This window comes from Coturnix japonica, chromosome 12 (assembly GCF_001577835.2).
Source record: "Coturnix japonica isolate 7356 chromosome 12, Coturnix japonica 2.1, whole genome shotgun sequence".
Taxonomy (NCBI): domain Eukaryota; kingdom Metazoa; phylum Chordata; class Aves; order Galliformes; family Phasianidae; genus Coturnix; species Coturnix japonica.
In genome coordinates, this window is record NC_029527.1 from 6,503,392 (window position 1) to 6,524,507 (window position 21,116).

General features: G+C 42.6%; 1 protein-coding gene across 22 annotated transcripts in view; it reads left to right on the plus strand.

Annotated features, from left to right (window-relative positions):
- Positions 1 to 20,854, plus strand: part of SLMAP (sarcolemma associated protein) — an 80,398-nt gene extending 59,544 nt beyond the window's left edge. For 17 of the 22 annotated variants that reach the window (XM_015874889.2, XM_015874901.2, XM_015874893.2 and 14 more), the window contains 5 exons: positions 425 to 745; positions 1,431 to 1,548; positions 2,199 to 2,370; positions 3,376 to 3,510; positions 7,973 to 13,864. In XM_015874889.2, the coding sequence (XP_015730375.1) occupies positions 425 to 745; positions 1,431 to 1,548; positions 2,199 to 2,370; positions 3,376 to 3,510; positions 7,973 to 8,062 (836 nt within the window). In that variant the 3' untranslated portion in view covers positions 8,063 to 13,864. Of the gene's footprint in view, positions 1 to 424; positions 746 to 1,430; positions 1,549 to 2,198; positions 2,371 to 3,375; positions 3,511 to 6,889; positions 6,980 to 7,972; positions 13,865 to 17,634 lie in introns of those variants that run through there. The other 5 variants (XM_032447218.1, XM_032447219.1, XM_032447220.1 and 2 more) reach the window with 3 other exon arrangements.
- The last annotated feature ends 262 nt before the right edge of the window (positions 20,855 to 21,116 follow it).

Sequence of the window (21,116 nt, forward strand, 5' to 3'; positions counted from 1 at the left end):
ACTGCTGAACAGGCAGATGTTTCCAATGTAGCTTTGCCGATCTGTTTGGCTTGTCACAGAAGCTTTCTTTCATTCCGTCTTGTCCCCTAATCCCCAGCATCTTTTTCTATAATCCTTGTTTTGCTTACAACCAAGTTGGAACTAAATCTTGGTTTCAGATTTCAGGAGACTTGCTTTTATGTTACACAGGAGAACTCTGTCTAAGAAAGCTTTGTCCGACCCTAATTCTTGTTTCTTTTAACTCTCTGTCATATATGACCCCACGTCTTTTTTAAAGGAAAATCATTTGACAAGGTTAACATACTTTTAATTGCATTAGGCTTCTTTAGTCCTATTAAATAACAACATGTTCAGATTTTTTAAAATTATCCTAGTTTTTTCTGTAAATACAGTTTATAAAGCCTTAACAATGTGTGCTTTCCAGCTCAGTTGCAGAGGTTACAGGAAGATATTGAGAATCTTCGTGAGGAGAAGGAGAGTGAAATTTCTAGCACTCGAAATGAACTTGTCAGCGCTCAAAATGAAATTCTGTCACTTCAACAAGTAGCAGAAAAGGCAGCATCGGAACGAGATACAGATATTTCTGCTTTGCAAGAAGAACTACAAACTGTGCGAGCAGAACTGGAGCGGTGGCGGAAAGATGCCTCAGATTATGAAAAAGAAATTGTCAATCTACAAGCCAGTTTTCAGCTTAGATGTCAGCAGTGTGAGGAGCAGCATAAGGAGGAGGCTACTCGTTTGAAAGGTACTTGCTTAATAGGGTGTCACAGGCCAGCACTAACAGTGTCATCCTTCTCTTAGATTAGATATGCTTCTGATGTCAAAAGTAGTCTAAATATGATGCCACTGGGAAAACTTGTGTTGTTAGAGGGACTGTTTCCAAACAGGTTTCCAAAAGAACTTGCATAAAATCATAAAATCTTAATAAGGAAATATATATAATTTAAGCCTGTAAATGAGCAGCTTCTCAACTTTTTTATAGCAAAGGTTCACTTGAGACAGCGCTACATGGCTCAACAAAATTGTTAATGCAGTTTCCTCCTATGTTACAATACATACAGAATTCAAGTTTTATTCTGGAAGCATGATGTGGTGACATAAAAGCACTTTGTACAGAGCTGTGAGACTCATTCATTTGCTCTTCACTTTACATGTAGTGCATCCACTAGGGCTGTTTGGGAGCCACCGTTCCAGGCCTATAGCCTCAGGTCTTGGACGATCTGCTAAGGGAGATGAAGAGCTGAAACACTGTACACACTGCCAGGAAACTCTTCCTAACAGCAAGAGATACAGTTGTATGTTTCATAGATCCTTGTGATAGAACATAACACGATTTACAGCTAATAGCAGCTTTTCCAACATTTACTAGTGGGTGCTGCCTGAAGCATTCATGAAATGACTGTATTTGGATTGAATATTATTAATTGCAGGTGAACTTGAAAAGTTGAAGGCAGAGTGGAGTGCTCTGGAAGCTGAATGTGTTACGCTAAGGAAGGAAAATACTTCGCTTGCATCTTGCATTCAGCGACAAGAGAAGGAGCTTTCTAGGTAAGGGAACAATGGGCTTGAGTAGGAAAGTATCATAGAAGCTTAAGATGATGGTTATTCTGTTTTCTTCCTAAAAGTGGTTCTGATGGTAAATGCATTGAAAGTTCACCAGTATCACATTTGGCAGAACATGCTTTCATATCAATTAGTTATACCAAGCTTTTTTTCCCCCCTGCAAATGCTTCTGAATTACTGTCCAGATATTCTAGAAGGTATCCTGATTTATTTTGCTCTTATCCTATGCCACTGAAATAAGCAAAGAAGCATGTGTGCAAGTAGCTGAATTGCTTCTAACAACCTTGGACAGGCTTCTGCCTTCAAATTACAAGTTTGTTTCAAAATGCTTAGGAATAAATAATAGTGAATAATAAAGCGAATAAGAAACTGAAGGCATAAGAATGAAAGTATCTATAATCTATTCAAACATGCAAAAATAGGTGCACATGTATTTAAAAGCAAGTCTATGGCCTATCTTTTGTATCAGTACTTTGCATAGGAAATCAGTGTTGATCTTTTGATTCTATGTTTGCTCCAAGATGATTTCTCCATATTAAGTAAAAATAATATGAAGCTCAGAAAATGAAAACTGGTTTAAAACAAATCATTTCTGTTTAAATTTGAAGAGGAACCAACTGAATTTTGTTTTTCAGCTCTCAGAAGCAGAGTTTAGCTCTAACCAGCAATATAAGTGTTCTTGAAATGTCTCGAAAAGAACTTGAAGATCAGATGGGATCTTTGAGAGAAAAACATCAACAGGACGCAGCTAGTCTAAAAAGCCAGCTCAGTGAAGCTGAGAGTCAAGCAAAGGATGTTCAGAAAGAGGTAACATGGAATGTTTCTGTTTTGAGTGAATCCAGTGCCCTGTGACTTTCCTTTCATTTCAACATAAAACAAGTAAAAACTACAACATTTTCAGTAATTAATCTTTTTCTTCCTTTAATTGCAAGTACATTTGTGTTAGCCAACAATTTATGAATTGGGAGTCAAATCTGGAAGGAAGATGTAAAATAAAACAGCTTGTGTATACATGCTGGGAACTTTCTGAAGTTTACTTTCATGCCTTACCTTAGTGAAAGTACTTACAAGCTGTTCAGTCAGGTGAACCCAATGATCATCACTGTATTAAGTCTTGTTAGGCATTATGAATCAAAATGGAAGTTTTTTGTGTCAATACGATGTTTCTATTTAGTTTTACATGCGATTTCACAGCAGACCTGCACATTCTTTCAAGGTTTGTTTGTCCTTTCTTCTGAATGGACCATCAGGCTTTTACAGATGATTAACAAGTGCATAAGGAAAAGCTAGTTTATGGAGCCTGAGTTCTGAAAATCATGTCTGGAAGAAGGCTGTTGTCTCTATCAATTACTTGTTTATTTTTAGGGGCAGCTTGAGTGAAGTTTCCGCCAGTCACTGTTATTAGTTTGTGTTTCGCAATCTTGGTCTTTGTTTTGTCATGAAGTCATCCCTGTCGCATTCCTTACCATTTTTGGAATTTGAAAGGAGCAGTCTTGCTAATCTTTGTGTTTGTAGTCAGATGAGTTTGTAAAGATGCTTATCCTTTTAAGTTATGGTAAATGCCAGTACTGAAGGACATTGGTTTTGTGCCTTCTAATCCCTGTTAATGACAAATACAAGTAAACTTGTTTTCAGTAGATAAAATTGAGCATAGGGTAAGGCTTTTCTACCTTGCTAATATAAAGAGAGAGTATTAATCCAAGACAAGTTATACTAGGCAGTGTAGACAGAAAGGAAACTGTGCACTGAGCAAATGTGAGCATGTTTTTTGGGTGTTCAGAGGTCTGTAGCCTTCTTTCTCTTTGCATTTAGTATGAAAGAACACAGACAGTGCTCTCAGAACTGAAGGCGAAGTATGAGATGGCTGAACAAGAAAAGCAGTCAATCGCAGAAGAGCTTAAACAGTGTAAAGAAAACTTGAAGCTGCTACAAGAAAAAGGAAACAACGTAAGTCTGTACAAAATATTTGGGGAAGTCTGGTTATGACACTGACAGTGTTCTTGATTAAGGGAACATCTAAGTATTTATCAGAAAAGGCTGGACTTAAAAAGGAGCTGTGTACCATATTGCATGCAAAATTCCTTTCTGGTACTACCTATTGAATGTGTAGGTCATTTCATGGGTACAAATATATATGCAAATTAGATTTACAGTTGTATGGTGGTTTTTAAAACAGCCTTACTATTGTCTAGGAAAAAAAAAATCAAACTTAACTACCCATTAAGTACTAGGCAAAACCTCCCAGTTTCAGGGACTGACACATGGGTGAAATCTGAGAAACCTGGATCCAAATGAGTTAAGTGACTTTCTTCAAGGTGCTTTTAGTTCATTAGTGATTATTACGACATGTGTTCCCTCCTCAGTCTTGCTTACGCTTCTTAACATTGATTATTCCTGGTCAGCTCATGTTTTACACACGCAACTGAACCATCCTTTCTATTCACTCATGGAAGTAATTATTTTCTGTTATAGTTGGAGAGGCTGTGTTGTTAGTATTGAGTTTACAGCTAGAGACAGCATTTTTGGTTTATTTTTTTTAATACTGAAACTTCTGAAATCCTTCAAAAGTTAAGAGTGCAACAGATATTATAAAGTAATTACAGCCTTTTTACTACTGGGATGGCTGGTTTATTGTCTTCCTGTTCTGCTGCTATGAACCCCCCCACAGACAGCACAGAATTAAAGGTTTACAAGTACCATTCTCTGAAGATATCTGTGTCCTAGGGGAGGAGAATACATACTTACACCATAGCACACTTACTGAAAACAAACCTCTGACACAGTAGAGTTAACAAAGATGTGAAGAACTCAAAGCCATTCTACAGTTGGCTGTATTTTCATGAATAGGATGTTAATATTCTCTTGGAACCTATTTCTGCTTTAGAATTTTCTGTAATGCCTAAATAATGTTGAATTACTGAAATAGGCAGAAGTACAAAAAAAAAAAAACCAAAACACTTTCTGATAGAAGAGATACTAAAGTAACTGCAGATGTGAGATTTTTCTGCTCTGTTAAAACATTAATCTCATTGTTAAGTTGATTCATGAAAAAGGGGAGAAAGTTGAGGAAAGAAAAACACTGTGAAGGGAATTGGAGAAGCAGATGAAAGCTTGCAAGGTAAGGGAATTTTTAGGAAGAATTTGAGGTGATTGTCAAAATGAAATAAGGAACGACAGCAGTTGCCAAAACATATCTAAAGAAGAGGTACAAGAGTTGAAGCCTGGAGGTTAGGCTGTGATGAAGAGCATCCAGCCATATAAGGACTTGAAGGACGAGCTTGCTATTCAAGCAAGCATTACTCACAATCAGTAATGTAAAATATGTCTGTTTTGTGGAATATTTGAAGCATCATGAATACTGGGCTGACTTCCAAGGTCAAATTTTTAAAGTTCTGTTATCCCCTATTTGCTGGAAACCTTATCTGTTACTTTATTTGTGAGGACAGTGTCCTCAAGAAGGCAGCTTCCCTCTGTGGGATTTATTCATTTTTGTGGCCAGTCTGTCTCTGAGTTTGCATATCTACGTATTCTAATACTGAACGCATGGTTTTGATGAAGCATCTAATTATGTGCATTCCTCTGCAATAGGGAGATGTAAAAAATGTATTTTAATAAGCTCATGAGGGGTAAGATTTAATCATTTGAAAGAAACTCCATCAGCTTATCTGGTGAACTGATAAATACTAGAAGAGAGAAGGCTTCTCTGTTCCTTTTGTAACATAATTTAAATATTAAGTTTTTCTTATGCTTTCCCTTTCAGAAAGACAAAGCTTATTACTCTCAAAAAACCCAAAAAAACCAACCAAACTAAAAAGAACTGCAGTTTTGTGCTGTGAACTGCTTAGCAGTGTGGTGTATTGCTTGTGCTTGCATGTTTGTAGTCACTGATTATTTCCTGATGCGCTTTACATGACGGATTTGTTTATGTGAACAGTTTGAGAACATGAGCTGCTGTCACGGAGTTGACTGAAGCTTTTGGTGCTTTATTGAACACTGCTGTGATTATTTCTGCCCTTGTGCTTTCTTTGGGAAGATGGCACTGATTTGTGGCAACAATGACAAAATACGTATATATATATATATATAAAGTACTGCATGGAAATTAATAGTTGCATGTGATTTGTCAGTCTAATATTTACATTGAATACAACAAATCTGAATTATTGTAATGGCAAGAGTTGAATGGCAAATATTAGAATACCTTCTAAGGTAATTCTGAGATTTCTGTGTTCTTAACCCCATTGGAAGTTCTGTGATTGACTTCCTCAAATTCAAAACAGAATGAGACTTTATTTATGGATCCCAATGTTTTAGGAAGTCTCCAAACATGAATTTATTTGGCTGAACAAAATCAAGGTGAGTTCAGCACAGAGGAGTTCTTAGGAAAATATTTAGCATGATTTGAACTTAACCTCTGTGTGTATGTGCACGAAACATACAGGCTAAGATACAGAGAAAGCAGATGTCTTCCCGGGACAGCTTAAAAAGGAATTAGGTCCATTTTTGCTTCTAGTGTATTGTTTTGAGGATAGAGGCTTTCTCTCCAGATTGTGAAGCAAAGTAGTTTCCAGTTAATTGAAAATAACTGTGAAAATGTGCAGATTCTTGTAATGAGGCCATGAGCTAAACGAACCCCTTCAGTCTTGCTTGCTGGTAGTTTGGCCCAGCTGCATCATTGGATCAATCTTCAGAACTGCATTTGCTCACAAGTCTGATGCTCTACCAGAGATGCTGATCTTTGTGGTATCTCTAACAGAAATCTACTTCTCTGCTTTATAGTAACTTAGTGCTGATTGTACATTGTGTTATAACCTCACAAATGTCTGAACTACTGGGTTTGCCTGTGGACATAGTTGTTATTGATTCATTAATGGAGGAAAGAGATTGTTTTTCTTGGAGGCTGATGATGGAAAATAGGAAAGGCGGAATGAAGAAGCAGCTGAAAAATTCAATCTCTGGTATGAGTCTTTCTGCCTTACGAAATCCAGTTGGGATTTCCAATTACTTGCACAGAAAATCTAAAAGCAAATAGATATAAAATACAAGCAAATAATTTGTACTGTTTTTAAGTACTAAATTCCAAGTTGAGATGAAGTTTCTTAGAGTATTTTCTCCTCACTTCCCTTTATTTTTGAACGTTCCTGTTCATTTGAGTAGAATGGTGTACTAACTTTGTATACCAGATTAGATAATGCTGTATTATTAGATGTCTTTAATACATTTCAATTAAAACAAAACTCACTGACTTATTTTCCCCTCTCTAAATCATCTTTACCTGATTGATTTATAGCACAAAGTGATTTTTAATATCCCTTCCCTTCTTTAGCCTTCCATATTACAACCCGTCCCAGCCGTATTCATCGGCCTAATCCTGGCTTTCCTGTATTGGTGTTACGGCCCATTGTGGTAGCGAAAGGTACAAGCACTACTGTTCAGTCGATGTATGTTTGTCCCTCTCACCTGTTTGTGCCATTTCTGTATAAAATAGTGCATGGTGAAATGCTCACAGGTATTTCTTTACCTGAAGCAAACCCTTCATTTAATACGCCATTCTGTTGATACTGACGAGCTGAACGATCAACTAATCATTTAACATCTGTCTGATTCCTTTAATTCTAACAATTAATTTCATTCTAACTGGTTCTGAACGTGCCTCTTCTAACTTGGTCTCAGTTTGTCTTTAGCAAATGGGCTACCTTTTGCGCAATGCTGCGATGCTAGGGCCTGTAAGAAAGCTTATTTGCTTAATTAACTATAAAAAATGAAGAGTTTGCCTCTAAATAACAATAAAAATCAAGCTTTGGTTCTTATTTACGGACTAAGAAATTCCTCTCTGGCTGTAAACACTTTCATTTTTCTCACTTGCTGTGAAGAAGATGGAAAAAAGACAAGAAATAGGTGGTTGGTTTGTATTCTGACCTCTCAGCTTGCATCTTCTCTACTCTACTCCCAGTGTGTTCTTCTCTTACTGTCATCATAAAATGTTGTGACAACCTGCTAGAAATGATGTTGTTAGGGTCTGTTATGAACTGATTTCATAGATCTGGATTTAATCCTTCAAAAGCCAAGTTAAAGATGTCAGTACTGCATAAACCTGTCTGGCGATTACTTCGCTCAAGTGCTGTTTTAAACATCTTAAGCCCTCACAAATTGAACAGCCAATTTCTTTGAGGTGCGTATGGTAACGAAGCTGGATATATGGAACTGCCAAAGGTGTCTCCTCAGTCATGAAGAGTTCTGTGCTTCCCTTTGTTCACTCCAGGTCAGGGTTAGCCTGAAGTAGGGCTCGTGGGTAACGTTGTAGTGATGCCTATCAACAGGTACTCAGGACTTTGAGGAACCACGGGGTAAAGTGATTAGTATGAATCAGAGCAAATATGATATTGATTTTTTTTTTCTCTCCACACAGAGACAATGGCCTTGGATGCCTGTGATGGCAGCTTTGGTTGCTGTGACAGCCGTGGTGCTGTACCCAGGCCTAACCAGAGCTTCTCCATGAGAACTGTTGTTGAATCCATACACCGTCCTCCCTTTAGAAGCTGGCAACATTCATATACTGAGGGAAAACAGATTAATTCTCTTCCTTTTTTTTTTTTTTTCTTTTCTTTTTTTTTTCTTTTTTTTACCTCTCAATACAGCACAGCTCTGCGTGAGAACAGCAGTAGGGTCATTTGCTTTAAACTGTATAAAATGTATCTGTCTATAAAGAGGGAATAAAATTGTGATTCATCATACTGTGAGCAATATTTTTGCTTACAATTTCATGCAAGTTTTAAATTAGTTTGTTGGGATTCTGAATACTACAACGGTGGCCTAAAGTAGACTTCTTTGTACCAAATCATTTATAACGGCTAGGTTTGTGGGCACGTACTTTAGAATCTGATTGCCAGATGTAAAAGGAAAAACACGCTTTGGATTTGGACACCCAAGCCAAGTAACCTCACAGAAGCTTGGCAGACGGATGCAGTGCGCTCAGTGCCTTGCAGGATGATGTATTATAAGACTAGCACGCCATTTTACTTGCTGTTAGTCACTGAGCTGTTGGGAACAAGACTTAAGAAAACTTCTTACCACGCCTTTTGAAGGAAACATATTTTTCTTTGATAAGGATTCTTTTATTAATGATTTTTTTTTGGGGGGGTGGGGTGGGGGGAGAAAGCCGCAATTCATGTCCAGCCTTAAAAGAGATAGATATTGATGGTGGCGACCAGCCTAGAGTATTCAGTGTGCGCGTGTGCGAGTGTAAGCATGTGTGTGTTCTTGAGTGAACTGAGGCATTTCTGGGAGCAAATACTTGGTCATTTGATGGACATAGTGCAGTGATTCAACTTACAGTAACTTTACTTTGAATGTAATTTATTAAATTTCATATATTTAAAGAGGTGCGTTCTTTAAAAGTATGAATACTTTTTCACATATCACATTGTATCAATTTTATTTTTTCAGTCATTTGATACTTTCTGACTGAGCTGGGGAAGCTCTTTAAATAAGCTTTTATTGATGTAACTTTGTTATGAGAACTGCTACAGTACATTGTGATCAGCTGAAAATATTCTAAGTTGCATAAAATACTACGAAATTGGAATCATCCCTGGTCATGTATGGGTCGGTGGAAGATGGCTTTAATTTGGTAGTAGAACTTTGTGCATCTTCATCACATGGCTGTAAGTATGATGCAGTGGTCCCCATTACAAAGTTTATTTTCCTTATCAAAGTACTATTAACTATTGCTATTTGCTGACTTTTGGTGGGAATCACTGTAGATACTGCTGAATTAAACGTAGGCTGTAGTTATTCTGTCCAGCTCAACAGTTCTGTCAAAAAAGTTTATTGAAGACTTAAACGATATACTGAAGAACGGTGAAGTAAAATGGCTTTGCTAAGGGAAACTTCAAAACAGGGAGGTAATCTCAGCAATGAAATTGGCTTTAAACAATTGTATGGCAATCGACAGGTAGTTTAAATATTTAAATAGAAATTTAGTATATAACTTACCTTGTAAGGTTTTGAGGGTCATTGTCCTTTAATTAAAGGTTCTGTCTTAAGTTACATGGGATTTTCTATGGGGAGGATTATTAGTTACGGCAAAAATAGTCCATGAGTGACTTGTAGAAAACATCGTCATTTAGTTCATTCATTTCATCACTTTCAGTTGCAGGAAGCCACCCAACCACAGAACACTCGTATGCCAGTGGTACTCAGTACCTCTTGTATATAGGTTATTGCAAATATTGTTCTGAAATGCTTACCTTCAGAATTACATTTTTTAAAGTAAATAATTGTTTTAAATCTATTTTGTAAAGATATAAAAATACAATAGAATTTCTGGAGTACAGATTAAACTATTTGCACTAACACACGTGATGTGCATGATTTAATAAAATAACTTTACTCTCCCTATGCATGTTTGAGTTGGATCTCATTTGAAAAACAGTAGACTCATGCTAAGTTTCTTTCGTGCTAGATACTGCCACAATTACTAGGCACGGTGTCTGCAGCATGTTCAGTAATACCAAAAGAATTACTATTTATTTTCTTTTTACGTTGTGTTTCACATTTTCACTGGTTTAGGTTTTGGTCTAACTGATCTCTCTCCTCTCTGTGGCTTTTGGAAAGAAAGGGGGGAGGAGAGGGCCTTGAAGAACTTGGGAACATGACTGCTGGGGAGAACATAATAGTGATTACAGCTGAAAGCTGGATTGTGCCTGAGGCCGAGGTCATGAGCCTGGAGGAGCAGTGGATATGGAAAGCCCTTCTGGGGGAAGGGAGCCTGCTGCTGCCTTCTCAGGTTTTAGTACCCCAGCTCCCCGTGTGTCCCTCCTGCAGCCACTGTTCCTTTTGCAGTTGACCCTCTTCCCTCCTCCCTGCTGGTAGCACGTAGACATGGTGTGAGGAGGTGGAGCAGAGGCCAGCAGTGCAGCCTGCCGAGCAGCGGGCCCTGGGGCTGGCGATGGGAAGGGGTGAGCTCCATGGGACCAACCCTGGGGAGCACACAGCCACTGGGTGCCCCACGCTGAGCTGCACTGCCTGGGACATGGGATTGAGTTTGTATTAAAGACAAATGCTGTGTTCTGAGAAATCGTTAGTAGTGCATCAGAGAGCTGAAATTTGAGACCCAACGTGGATGTATTAAAGGAGAAAGATTTAATTATGTGCATGTGTGCATATTTATATTGCATACACAGATGCATAATACACATTGCATGGCGTTCATGCTTACGAGTACTCCTGTGTTTCCCTAATACTGTGCCTTTCCCAGGAGTTATTGACATTTGCATGTTCAAAGTTATCAGGAATCAACTAAAATACACTGTTCACTCTTTTTGGGAATCCCTGGATGATGGCTGGAGAAAGGAACGTTCCCATTTCTCCAGTGCTTTGACACCGAAGTTCTATGGACACTCTATTCACAAACATCTCTTCTCAGCTGTTTTTCCTTGTGTTTATGGTAAATATCTGTGCTCTTCAACATTCAGATGTAGGTTTTCTTTTTAAATTGTGAGGCTGGATGACCTAAGCCTTGCAGGTACATCAAGAACAGCTTTTCATAAAGCATTTAAGATGCTCTGAATGTTCTTGTAAAATAAGTGCTCTCAACTTGCACTCAACCTTCAACTTTTAAAAGCTTTTTGTAGTTAGAAAGTCTGAGAGTTGTTGGTTACTGGCTGAATTTGGCAGATTTAATGTAATATCTGAACGCTTCTTCTGAAGCCATGGCTGAGGCACTTAATTTTTTTTCCCTTTGATTTTCTTTCAATAGAAATTGTACCAACTTTTGGGGACTTCTGCAGCAGCAAGCCTCCCATTTATAGCATAAAGAATGCAGCGTAACCTTGCTGTTCCTTGCAGCTGAGCTAACCGTATTTCCCCAAAACCTTGGCCTGACTTTTCTTCCAGTCTCTGGATCTTTTGGTGCTAAATAGAACCTGCACAATACATTGCAAAGTTCTCTTACAAAGCAGTCTTACTGAGATTTAGTATCAAATGGCTGAGGCAAAAAGGCATCATCTGTGCGTGCTTTTTTTGGAGTATATTCTTAAGTTTTGAGGACTTTTAATCGAGTCTTCCAGTGTAGATTACCCATTCACATTTTCAGTGTGCTTTACGTAACATTTTGAATGTTCTCCTGCCTTAATCTCTGTGATTCTGCCACTTGCAAGAGTCATTTCTTCAGCCTGAATCTTCTTCTGACAAACATGCTGCAGCTGCGTGCTGGGGCTGGCCAGATCCCACTGCAGCCTTTATTCCCTCTGGGCTTTCATGTACCACAGCACATGTCTTCATTAATACAGTGATAGGATGTAGGAAGGAATTAGAAGCCATATCCCTCCCTCTCCATGTTCCTCTTCTTTATGCCTCTGGATCTGTTTGAAAGGTGATTGTTTCCAGCAAACAACTGCACCAAATTCCTCAATCCAGCTGTTTTACTTCTCCCATTGTGTGTGTGCTTATGGACGCACAGCTCCTTCCTTCCTCCCATGGCAGGAATGGGGCTGTGGTGTTTCTGCTTTTCCAGCCTTCCTGCCTTTTTCCTTTGTGCCAAATACAGGTCAGTGAGCAAATGTTTGCCCACAGAGCCAAGATCTTCTGCTTGGAGAGGGCTGCACCCACTGCTGCTTTAACAAACAGGTGCTGGCATCATTTGGCCTAAAATATGGGAGCAAATCAGCAGCTGAAACAAAAGCTGCAGCGGTGGTGGCTCCCTGAGGCTCTGACTTAAATTCAGTTGCAGAGGTGGAAAGAACACTGATCTGGGTATCACAGTCATGAAAGTCACTGGTTGGTTTTAATATCAGAAAAGCGTAGCGTCAAATGACAGCATGTATTTTAGAAGGAAGGAAAGCTTGATTTAAGAGCTGCAGGAAGAGAACTGTTAGAGAACATCTAGGTACGTTACTGAGCAGTTACTGGGCTCTTGTTTCAAGAATAACAATAGCAATTTGCTGTTTGAATCCATCTAGTCTTGGCTGCACACCATTAGGCTGCAGTGCATCTCTTGGGAAGGATGTCCTGCTACTGCAGGAGTTGCCCCGATCCAGGGATTCCACACACTGGGATCAAAGTACCTTCTTAATCCTATTTCATAGGAATTGACTGAGCTGCTCACGTTGTTCTTCCATCCCTCTCACTTTTGCTGACCGCCTTTAATTTTTTTCTAATGTTGTGAACATTCTTTTTTGGGGGTGGATGTCAGAACAGAACGTGCTCCTACAGCCGTGACCTTACTGACACTGCATAAACAAGAAGTTCTGTATCCCGCTTTGATGGTCCTGTTTGGCCATCCCACACATCCTCGGGATCTTTCTGCTATTGATGGACTTCTAGCATTTGGACTTTAATCTTGTGATTTAAATCTGCATTCCTCACATTGGTGTGGCCCTGTGGTATCTAACTTGGGAGTATTGCTCAGCAGTAATGGCTGCAGATGGGCAGTACAGGGCAGGAGCCCCATCCCATCACTGCTTACCCCTGCACCCATCTGGGGCTGTTGGCTTTTTTCAGCCCTTAGATTTGAACAGCACTGACTGCTGAAGATTATCTACATTATTGATCAAAAACTGTTGAATTTTAACCAACCAGAGCCAGAACCCTGCAGCACAGAGGGGAAAACACTTGTAGGATGATTGCATTGCTTGTTTTGGGGTATTTTTAGGGTCAGCTGTTTTGTAGTCTGGATTATTAGCTGATCTGGAGTACTAGATCATTTAGATTAGACTGTGAGATGACGTTCAGAAGTCGTGGTTCAGGAACACCAACACACTTCTCGAGAAGCTGCTTTTTACCCAGTACTGACACTTCTCTCTTCTAATTCCAAATCAGGTCCAAATTTTTCAGCCCAGTGTTGTTTCCAGTGCTGGAAGTGAAATATTTCTGCTGCACAGGTGTGTGTGTGTAACTGCTGATGTGTGCTGGGTAGGTGATGGTCACTTGTAACCTTGAGAAGGAAGGGTAGCACTGAGATGGAATCACTTGGCTCTTATTTCTTTCAGTGCCCTCAGATGGGGATTGCATCCTTTAGGATTACCACACACGTACCACGGGTGTTGCAATGAGAGCTTTGGTATGGGATGGAGTTGTTTAAATCTTTTTGCGCTACATCATTAAGTTTGTATTCTGTTTGTATTTCTTGTTAGGAGTTTTCACTCTGGAAAATACTTTTGGATATGTCATCAGTTTGGATGTGACACAAATACTTGTCTTGAAGGATATAACGGCTCTTATTTTAAAATGTTCCAAATATGCAATATGTCTTTTGGGATGAATAAATGGTTTTAAAAATAAATAAATAGACGAGAATAAATCTACAGCACCTCAGCAAGCTGGTCTGCATCGTGCATAGTCTTTCATTCAGCCAGACCCCAAAGCTCCGTGGCATGCACTGTCCCAGCAGCGCTGCAGGGAAGGAGTGCTCCATGTGTGAGCCCCGCACTGCTGGCCTGGCCCTGGGCCGTGCTCTGATGCACCTCTGGGTGACTTCAGTTTCTCTATTGAAAGTGAAGCTGAGAGTTAACACCTGCCCGTTCTACCAGGTGTGTTAGTGTTGGCACCACCCCCTCGCTGTGCTCACATCCAACTGCTTTGCCTCCATAAGCGCTCAGCAAGTGGGTGCATGGATGTCAGCAGGTGCCACTTGTTCCCACCTGGAAGAATTCAGTTTGACACCATTGCAGACGCTGTTCTGTCAGGCTGCCCCTCTGTCACACAGCAACAGCCAGTAATGGGATACTGGTGGGAATGCTCAGCCTTTGCTGCCATGCCCCTGACCCTGTGTGCCAGCACCATAAAACAGGAGCTGTGTGCTGCAACAGCCCCGTGTCCCATCTGTGCAGGTTCTCTGAATTACATCTCCTTATTTTCCGATCCCTTTGGGTTGAAGGGCTCTCAGTCTGTTTAAAAGCCTCCGCTGTGGTGCACCTGCAGCACAGCGTCGTGTTTATCTGGTCTTAATTACATCCCAGCCACTAAGAAGTGATTTACAGTCCCCGTTATTAGGATGTGATGTGAAAGGCTGTGTGTGCTGTGATGAGGGTGTTCCCCAGCACACCCCTGCCCCTCTGCGGGAGATCTGATAGATAAACAGCGTTTCTCATCTCAAATTTAGAGAGATTTGCCCCCAAGCTGATGCTTTCCCTGCTAATTAAGAAACAAATACTGGGATGATTCCATCAGGATGACTTCTGGGGTAGCCCTGTGGTGGGGACTGCGCTGCTTTATGGGACATGTGGGCTGTGCCCTCAGCTGGGCACACACCTCATGATGGAGCTGCGGGCCGTGTCGGGATGGAGGATGCGGCCGGTGCCAGCAGGGATCTCTCTCAGAACCATCTCAATTCTTCTCGTGCAACAGTGGCGATAACACGTTTCATTTAACGTAAATGGGCTACGGTTGCCGTGAAAAACATTCCACATTGGAGATTACTAAAGCATGGTAAGTCCTCGTGCTGACGAATAAAGGTTGGTTACTGGCTGATTAGTTATATCTGCAATTAGATGGTTAATGTTTCTTCTTGATTTCACCTGCTCCAGGCTCAGGGCTGGGTGCTGCTGGCTGCGATGTTTCATGGCAAAGCTGCTATTCTGAGTTTTAGTTTTGAGGGTTTGATCCCACGTTGGAAATCCTCTGTCCTTTTGTGGTGTGAAAACGTGGCGCTGCAGCTCTGTAACAGGAAGGTTTTGGTCTGCAGGGCAAACTTGCAGGGCTGCTCATCTTGATGAGTATTGCTGGCGGTGCTGAGCCGTGCCAGCGGCTTCCTCTGATGGGGTGAAAGGGGCCGATGAGTCACGGTGCAGTCATATCCTGTGAATGCTGGTGAGGATCATCAGCACCTCACCCTTCCTTCTTCTGAACAATAAAGCTGAAAGAAGGTGAAAAGAGCGGTCTTGGAATGTGAAAAATGGAAGGCCAGGCCTTGCACTGTCTGTGGCTGTGCAGAGTGTAGCTCACCTGCACAGAAGTGGCCCAGGCCCAGCTCTGTATTTACAGAGGTGCTGGCAGCCAGCAGAGCGCTTCTCCCTTGTGGCAGCCGTTCCTTCCCCTCTGTGTCACAGCAGCCTACAGCCATCACACTGTGCCATTGCTGCTGTGTGTGTTACACTGTGCAGCTCGTGCTGCGGTGACATGATGTGCCGGTGGGTCGGAGAAGTGGGATCTGAGGTTGGTTCAGTAAATGCGATGATGTCTGTCCAAGCACGCAGGGTGGGATATCTGAACCTCAGCAGTGAGCAGCGATCGTGCTTTGAAAAGCACGGCTTTACCTCAACATCCTGCAGTTGGGTTTTGGGGTGGGCTTCTGTCAGAGCCCAAGCTGTGTGCTACGTGTATGAACACAGCTGCTGGCCCGCAGGAATGTGTCTGGGCACCGAGGCTGTGTATTCGTGTGGCTTTTTGATGTGGGTGTGCAGCGTAGTAGCAGCTTGGTGCAGCAGAGCATTGCATGAAACACCTGGGCAGTCAGTCAGAAGGAAGCTCTGCTTCTCAATACTGTTTTAATGGGACGGATTCAGGCTTTGTCAAGCTTTAATAGTTCCGTATGTCGGAAGGGGGGTGCTGGAGCTGTGCTGATCTTGGCTGAGGCATCCCTTTGTTTGCAGGGGGCAGCTCAGAGAACATCCCTGAGTGTATCGGTTGCCTCTCAGTAACTTTTACACCAGTGCTGAAGCTGGAAAGGATGTTTGTTGTTCTTCTGTTTAGGTGCTGCCCTGCCCATTGTGTGCCAAACTGGCTGTTGTCAGCTCTCGCTGACAGCTCGGGCTGTCAAACACTGACTTCAAATGTGTTTCATCACACGTTTCATTGTGGAAAATCCTTCCCCTGCAGCTTTCTGGAGAATCCCTGCCAGCTGTTGCTGCTTCTGTTTTTCCTCAAGTGCGTCGGGCTGGTTTTGCTGAACTAAGCTACCTGTCACTGCAGCACATTAAAGCTGCACATCCGTGGCTGCGTTGTCTCTGACTGTACTGGCCTGGCAGCCCTGTGCTGTTGGTGTGGTGGTGCCAGAGCTGCAGATGCTGAGCTGAGGGCCTGGGAACACGGCTTGGCCTTGGTCACAGCCGGGGCAGCAGGGATTGCTATAGGAGGAAGCTCCAGGTGTCCTGAGAGGAAGGAAATGGGGGAGAAACTGTGTTTGGGGAAATTCCCATAGAATGCCTGGGGGAGAGGAGCGGGAAGGGGAGGGTTTGGCACAGAGCTGGGGGTGCTCCTGGGGTTTGCAGGTCTCAGTGGGGCGCTGCTGTCTCCTCAATCCCATCCTGCTGTTCCCATCCCTGGTGGCAGCACCAGGTGATGCACCGCAGCCACCAGCTGAGGGATGCTCCCAAGGGATGGTGGTGAGGGTGCAGTGATCTCCAGGTGGAGACCATCGGGTATTGCTCACATCCTCTGCACAGCATCGTGTTGGCTGTGTGCGGTGTGAGCCACTCTGCTGCCTCCCCTGCATTGCCTCCCCTCACCCGTGGGGTTTCACTTCGGCCGTCCCCGCAGTCGCGACAGACACAGATTGTTTTGAAAACTTGAAAGACTCTTTGTTCTCATTGTGTTTTGTCTCGTCCTGCGGCATATAACCATGTACAGAATGCGTATGGAAAGAATTATCTTCGCTTAAATGGTTTCTTCTCTGTGCACATGGAAAATGCCTTTTAGAGACTTCCTGCAGCCCCACAGAGTCAGACAATGCAGTTTACAGCACTGCTGCAATGTAAATCCGATATAGATGAAATGAGTTGGTTTGTTATTTTTACCAGAATCAGATGTCGAGTACTGCGGTCTTAAAGCAAAATGAAACCAACAAACCAAACCACCCCAAAACAAAAGCACGGAGCTTTGGAAAGGCCGCGGTGTGTGGCCTGAGCACAGCAGTTGTATGGACTGTGCAGCCCCGCTGTGCTGCTAATTGGGCCCTGATTTTTGCCCTCATTAGCCCTTAGGGCTGGGTGCACTGCTCAGGAGGAGCCCCATTGACCCCACTGTGACTTCAGCCATTACAGTGATCTATCTGTGGGAAGACACGCTCAGTTCACACCCTGTAAGTCCAAACTATAAGGTAAAAGTAATCCCTCTCTATTCTCTCCTAAACAGAACTGCTCCTGGAAAGCAGAAACAAATCCTAGTAATTGCTCTATGCCCCGGGAGTCCTTAACAGAGCATCTGCAGACATGACAGGACCACGGCCGCTCCGGGATCACTGCAGTGTTCAGCAATGGCAGAGATCAGTTCATGCGTTACTCTTTCAGTGCTGTGTGTGTGCTCAGTGCTGTGGCACTGCAAAGAAGATGACTTTGTTTTCCTGCTGCAAGGAGGGTGAAATCTTAACATCCCGAACGTATGGAAGGAGAGTTTTCTCTGACTGTCCAAACTGGCGTACAATGTAAGCTGGGGGGGAGGGGAGGCTGTGTGCATGCTTGGTGTTAGAGAACAAGCTAGTCGTGCTTCGTATAATGGCAATACTTTCCAGTTACAGCTCTCCTACAAAGAAGTTTAATCTCCCTCATATGGACAGAGGGAGAGCAATGAGAACTACGTCACTTTCAACATAGCCAGTTTTCTAGGAGCGATAAAAGTATGTGTCAAGTGTGTGTTTCTGGTCATTTTGCACTATTTTTTCCCTGTGTTTCCATTTATACCCCACTGAGTTCCTATGCTCCTACCTGGTAAGAAAATTAACATGGTTTGTAAGCTCTAAGAGGGAAGGGGCTGCTTCCTTAGGTCTGATCTGAGCAATATTGCCTTCACTAATGTAAATAATGACATCATCATTGCAGCATGGGAATCTTAAACAGTTCTGGGAGAACAAATGTTAAGAAGGACGTCCCCGTGAGGCACGTGATTCATCTTCACATGTGCATGTTGGAGAGATGCTGTGTCCCGAGCCAGATCAGCTCTGGTCATCAACTTGTAATTTATTAGCAAAACCGTTCGCTTTTTGTTGTTGTTGTTCTTTCCAACCATGTGTAAATTGGTGCTTGCAGCCTGCTGGGAAGTGCTGAGCAAAGCACAGGCAGCTCTTGTGTCCTTTCCAGCCTTCCTCCAGCTATCTGTTTTTGCACTCCTCCAGAAGCCTTTTGTAAATGATGCCTGAACCATAAAGCTCCGGTAACCGCTGTCTGCCTGCGGTGATTCAGTGTGAGTCACTCGGAGCGCTGCTGCTCAGGGCTCTGATGAGCTGTTGGGGAAGCACTTGGTTTCCTACCGGAGAAAAGTTTGCTGGTGTCTATTAGGAAATATCACCACGTTCAGGTTCAGTCCCTTCTGCGTAGCTCAGGGTGTAGGAAATGTGCATCTTTTCTGGCCAGAGCTTGAAAAGCAAAATGATACTCTGGCTGTAACTGCTGCCAGGGGTGAACATCTGCTCTACAGCTTGTCATTCAGCTTCTAAAGCTCTCTGATTCTTCTGTCTGATGGAGAGAGGAGGCTCCGTTTTCTCCTCACCTGGATTTCCTGTGCCAAAAGGAACATGTATCTAGTGAACTGTCTAAAGAAATGTAGGCAGTTCTCATTTCCCTGTGCCTGCCTCTGTGCCTGGGTTTGGCCTCAAGCATCACCGAATCATAGAACAGTTTAAGCTGGAAGAGAACCTTAAAGGCCAACTGGTCCAACTGCCCTGCAATGAGCAGGGACACCTACAGCTCCATCAGGTGCTCAGAGCCCATCCAGCCTGACTTTGAATCAACAAGCAGCTTCACTTGTGCTACCCATGGATGGACAGAACATTGTATTGGTGTTGCCACTTCTCTCTGGCTTTGAGCCAGCTCTGTCTCACTCACTTTTGGGTTGGGTTCCTGATTTCTTTCATCTGGTTGTTGCCTTTTCCTTGCTGCCACTTGCAGCACTGCAGCTGAATGGGGGAGATGTTGATGGACTGACCCATCATCCTGGCACCTGGCCCTGCCGAGGGTTGGCAGCAGGACACAGATTTGCTTTTTAGCATTTGTGTCATGTTTCCCTAATACCCAAATTTTAGGCTGAAATCTGAGGAACATCTGTAAGGAGGTTTTGACTCGTTTTGGAGAGCCTGGCCTCATTGGCTCAATGTTTTGGTGCCACCTTTGTGCAGAGGTTCTCAGAAGCACCTTGAGATGCCATTTGCATAGAAAACCTGCAGTGCCTGGTAGCGTTAGGGACACACGCTGCTTCTCTGCTCTTGCAGAGATCCTGGTTAACCATCTGGAAATCTCATCCTGTGATTGCTCCAGAATCTGGAAGACCTTTCTTAACTACTAATCCCAGAAACAGATTTTCCCTTCATCCTGTCTGTCATCACAGCCTTTAACTGATTTTTATGGGCTTCGGCACATGTTTGACGCATCATTGCCTTAGGATATGGGCTACGTGGTCAGGGCCCCTTCAGTGGTCATTATATCTATATTATTATTATTATATCTACATACAGCACTTTCTGGAGAAGGCCTAATTGAGTGGGCATTTAGCAGGATCTTCTGTGTGTCCTTCAAAACACATCTTTTTGCACACCTAGAACAGGAATCAGCATAGTTTAGGGTACTATGGGTGTAAGATCCCAGGACATATTATTTTACATTGCATTTTGTTTGGCTTCAGCAGAATTGGGTAATGTTTTCATTATGATATGATGAACATTGCATTAAAACGTACAGGAGTGTGCCTTGTACTACCAGCTCCTTCCACCCATCATTGTAGGTTTGAAGAGCATCACGTAGAGGTCCCCTCTGCCAACCAGGAGCAAAAGAAGGAGAAAGAAGCTGCCTGCTCTTTCTTGCTTCTTAAGGAAGAAGTCAGATGTCAAGACATCTCTTGAAAGCTCTAAATATATTCTTATGGGCCCTGCAAGGCCCAGCAGGATATAAAGCCACCAGTTCCAGTTCTCATTTTTGCCAGGACTTCAAAGCGTTTCCTTTTATGCAGTAATCTTTAAAGTAGTCCAAGAAAACACGCACACGATTACTTAGATATTCCAGTTATGCCACCAACATGGAAACCTAAATGATGATATTTTCCACAGGCAAAGCTTCCCTAGTCAGCTCAGTGCGATGGTTTTCTGCTTGCTTGTAGGGAAGGTGCAGCCGCCATGGTCTGAGCAATGGATGCTGCTTCTGTGTTGGTGAGCCAAGAGCAATGGCTGTGATGACACAGCTGCCAAAGTCCTTTTCTATTCAGGGTCTGAATGGTTTTTAATCGTAGTCATAACCTTGTTTGGAAAGAGAAGCTTTGTGTTGAGTGCCCAGTGCTAATTTATTAAACAATTTCATAGAATCACAGAATTGTTTGAGTTAGAAGGGACCCTTAAAGGCCATCTGATCCAACCCCCTGCAATGAACAGGGACACCCACAGCTCCATTAAGTGCTCAGAGCCCATCCAGCCTGACCTTGGCTGTCTGCAGGGATGGGGCACCACCACCTCCCTGGGCAGCCCGTGCCAGTGCCTCATCTCCTTATTGTAGACAACTTCCTTCTTTCCAGTCTTTCTTTGTATCCACACTCCCCTGTGTTGGCTTGAAACTGTTTCCCCTTGTCCTCTAACAACAGACTCTGCCCTTTTCTGGACCTGCTCCAATAGGTCCATGTCTCTCCTGTACTGAGGACTC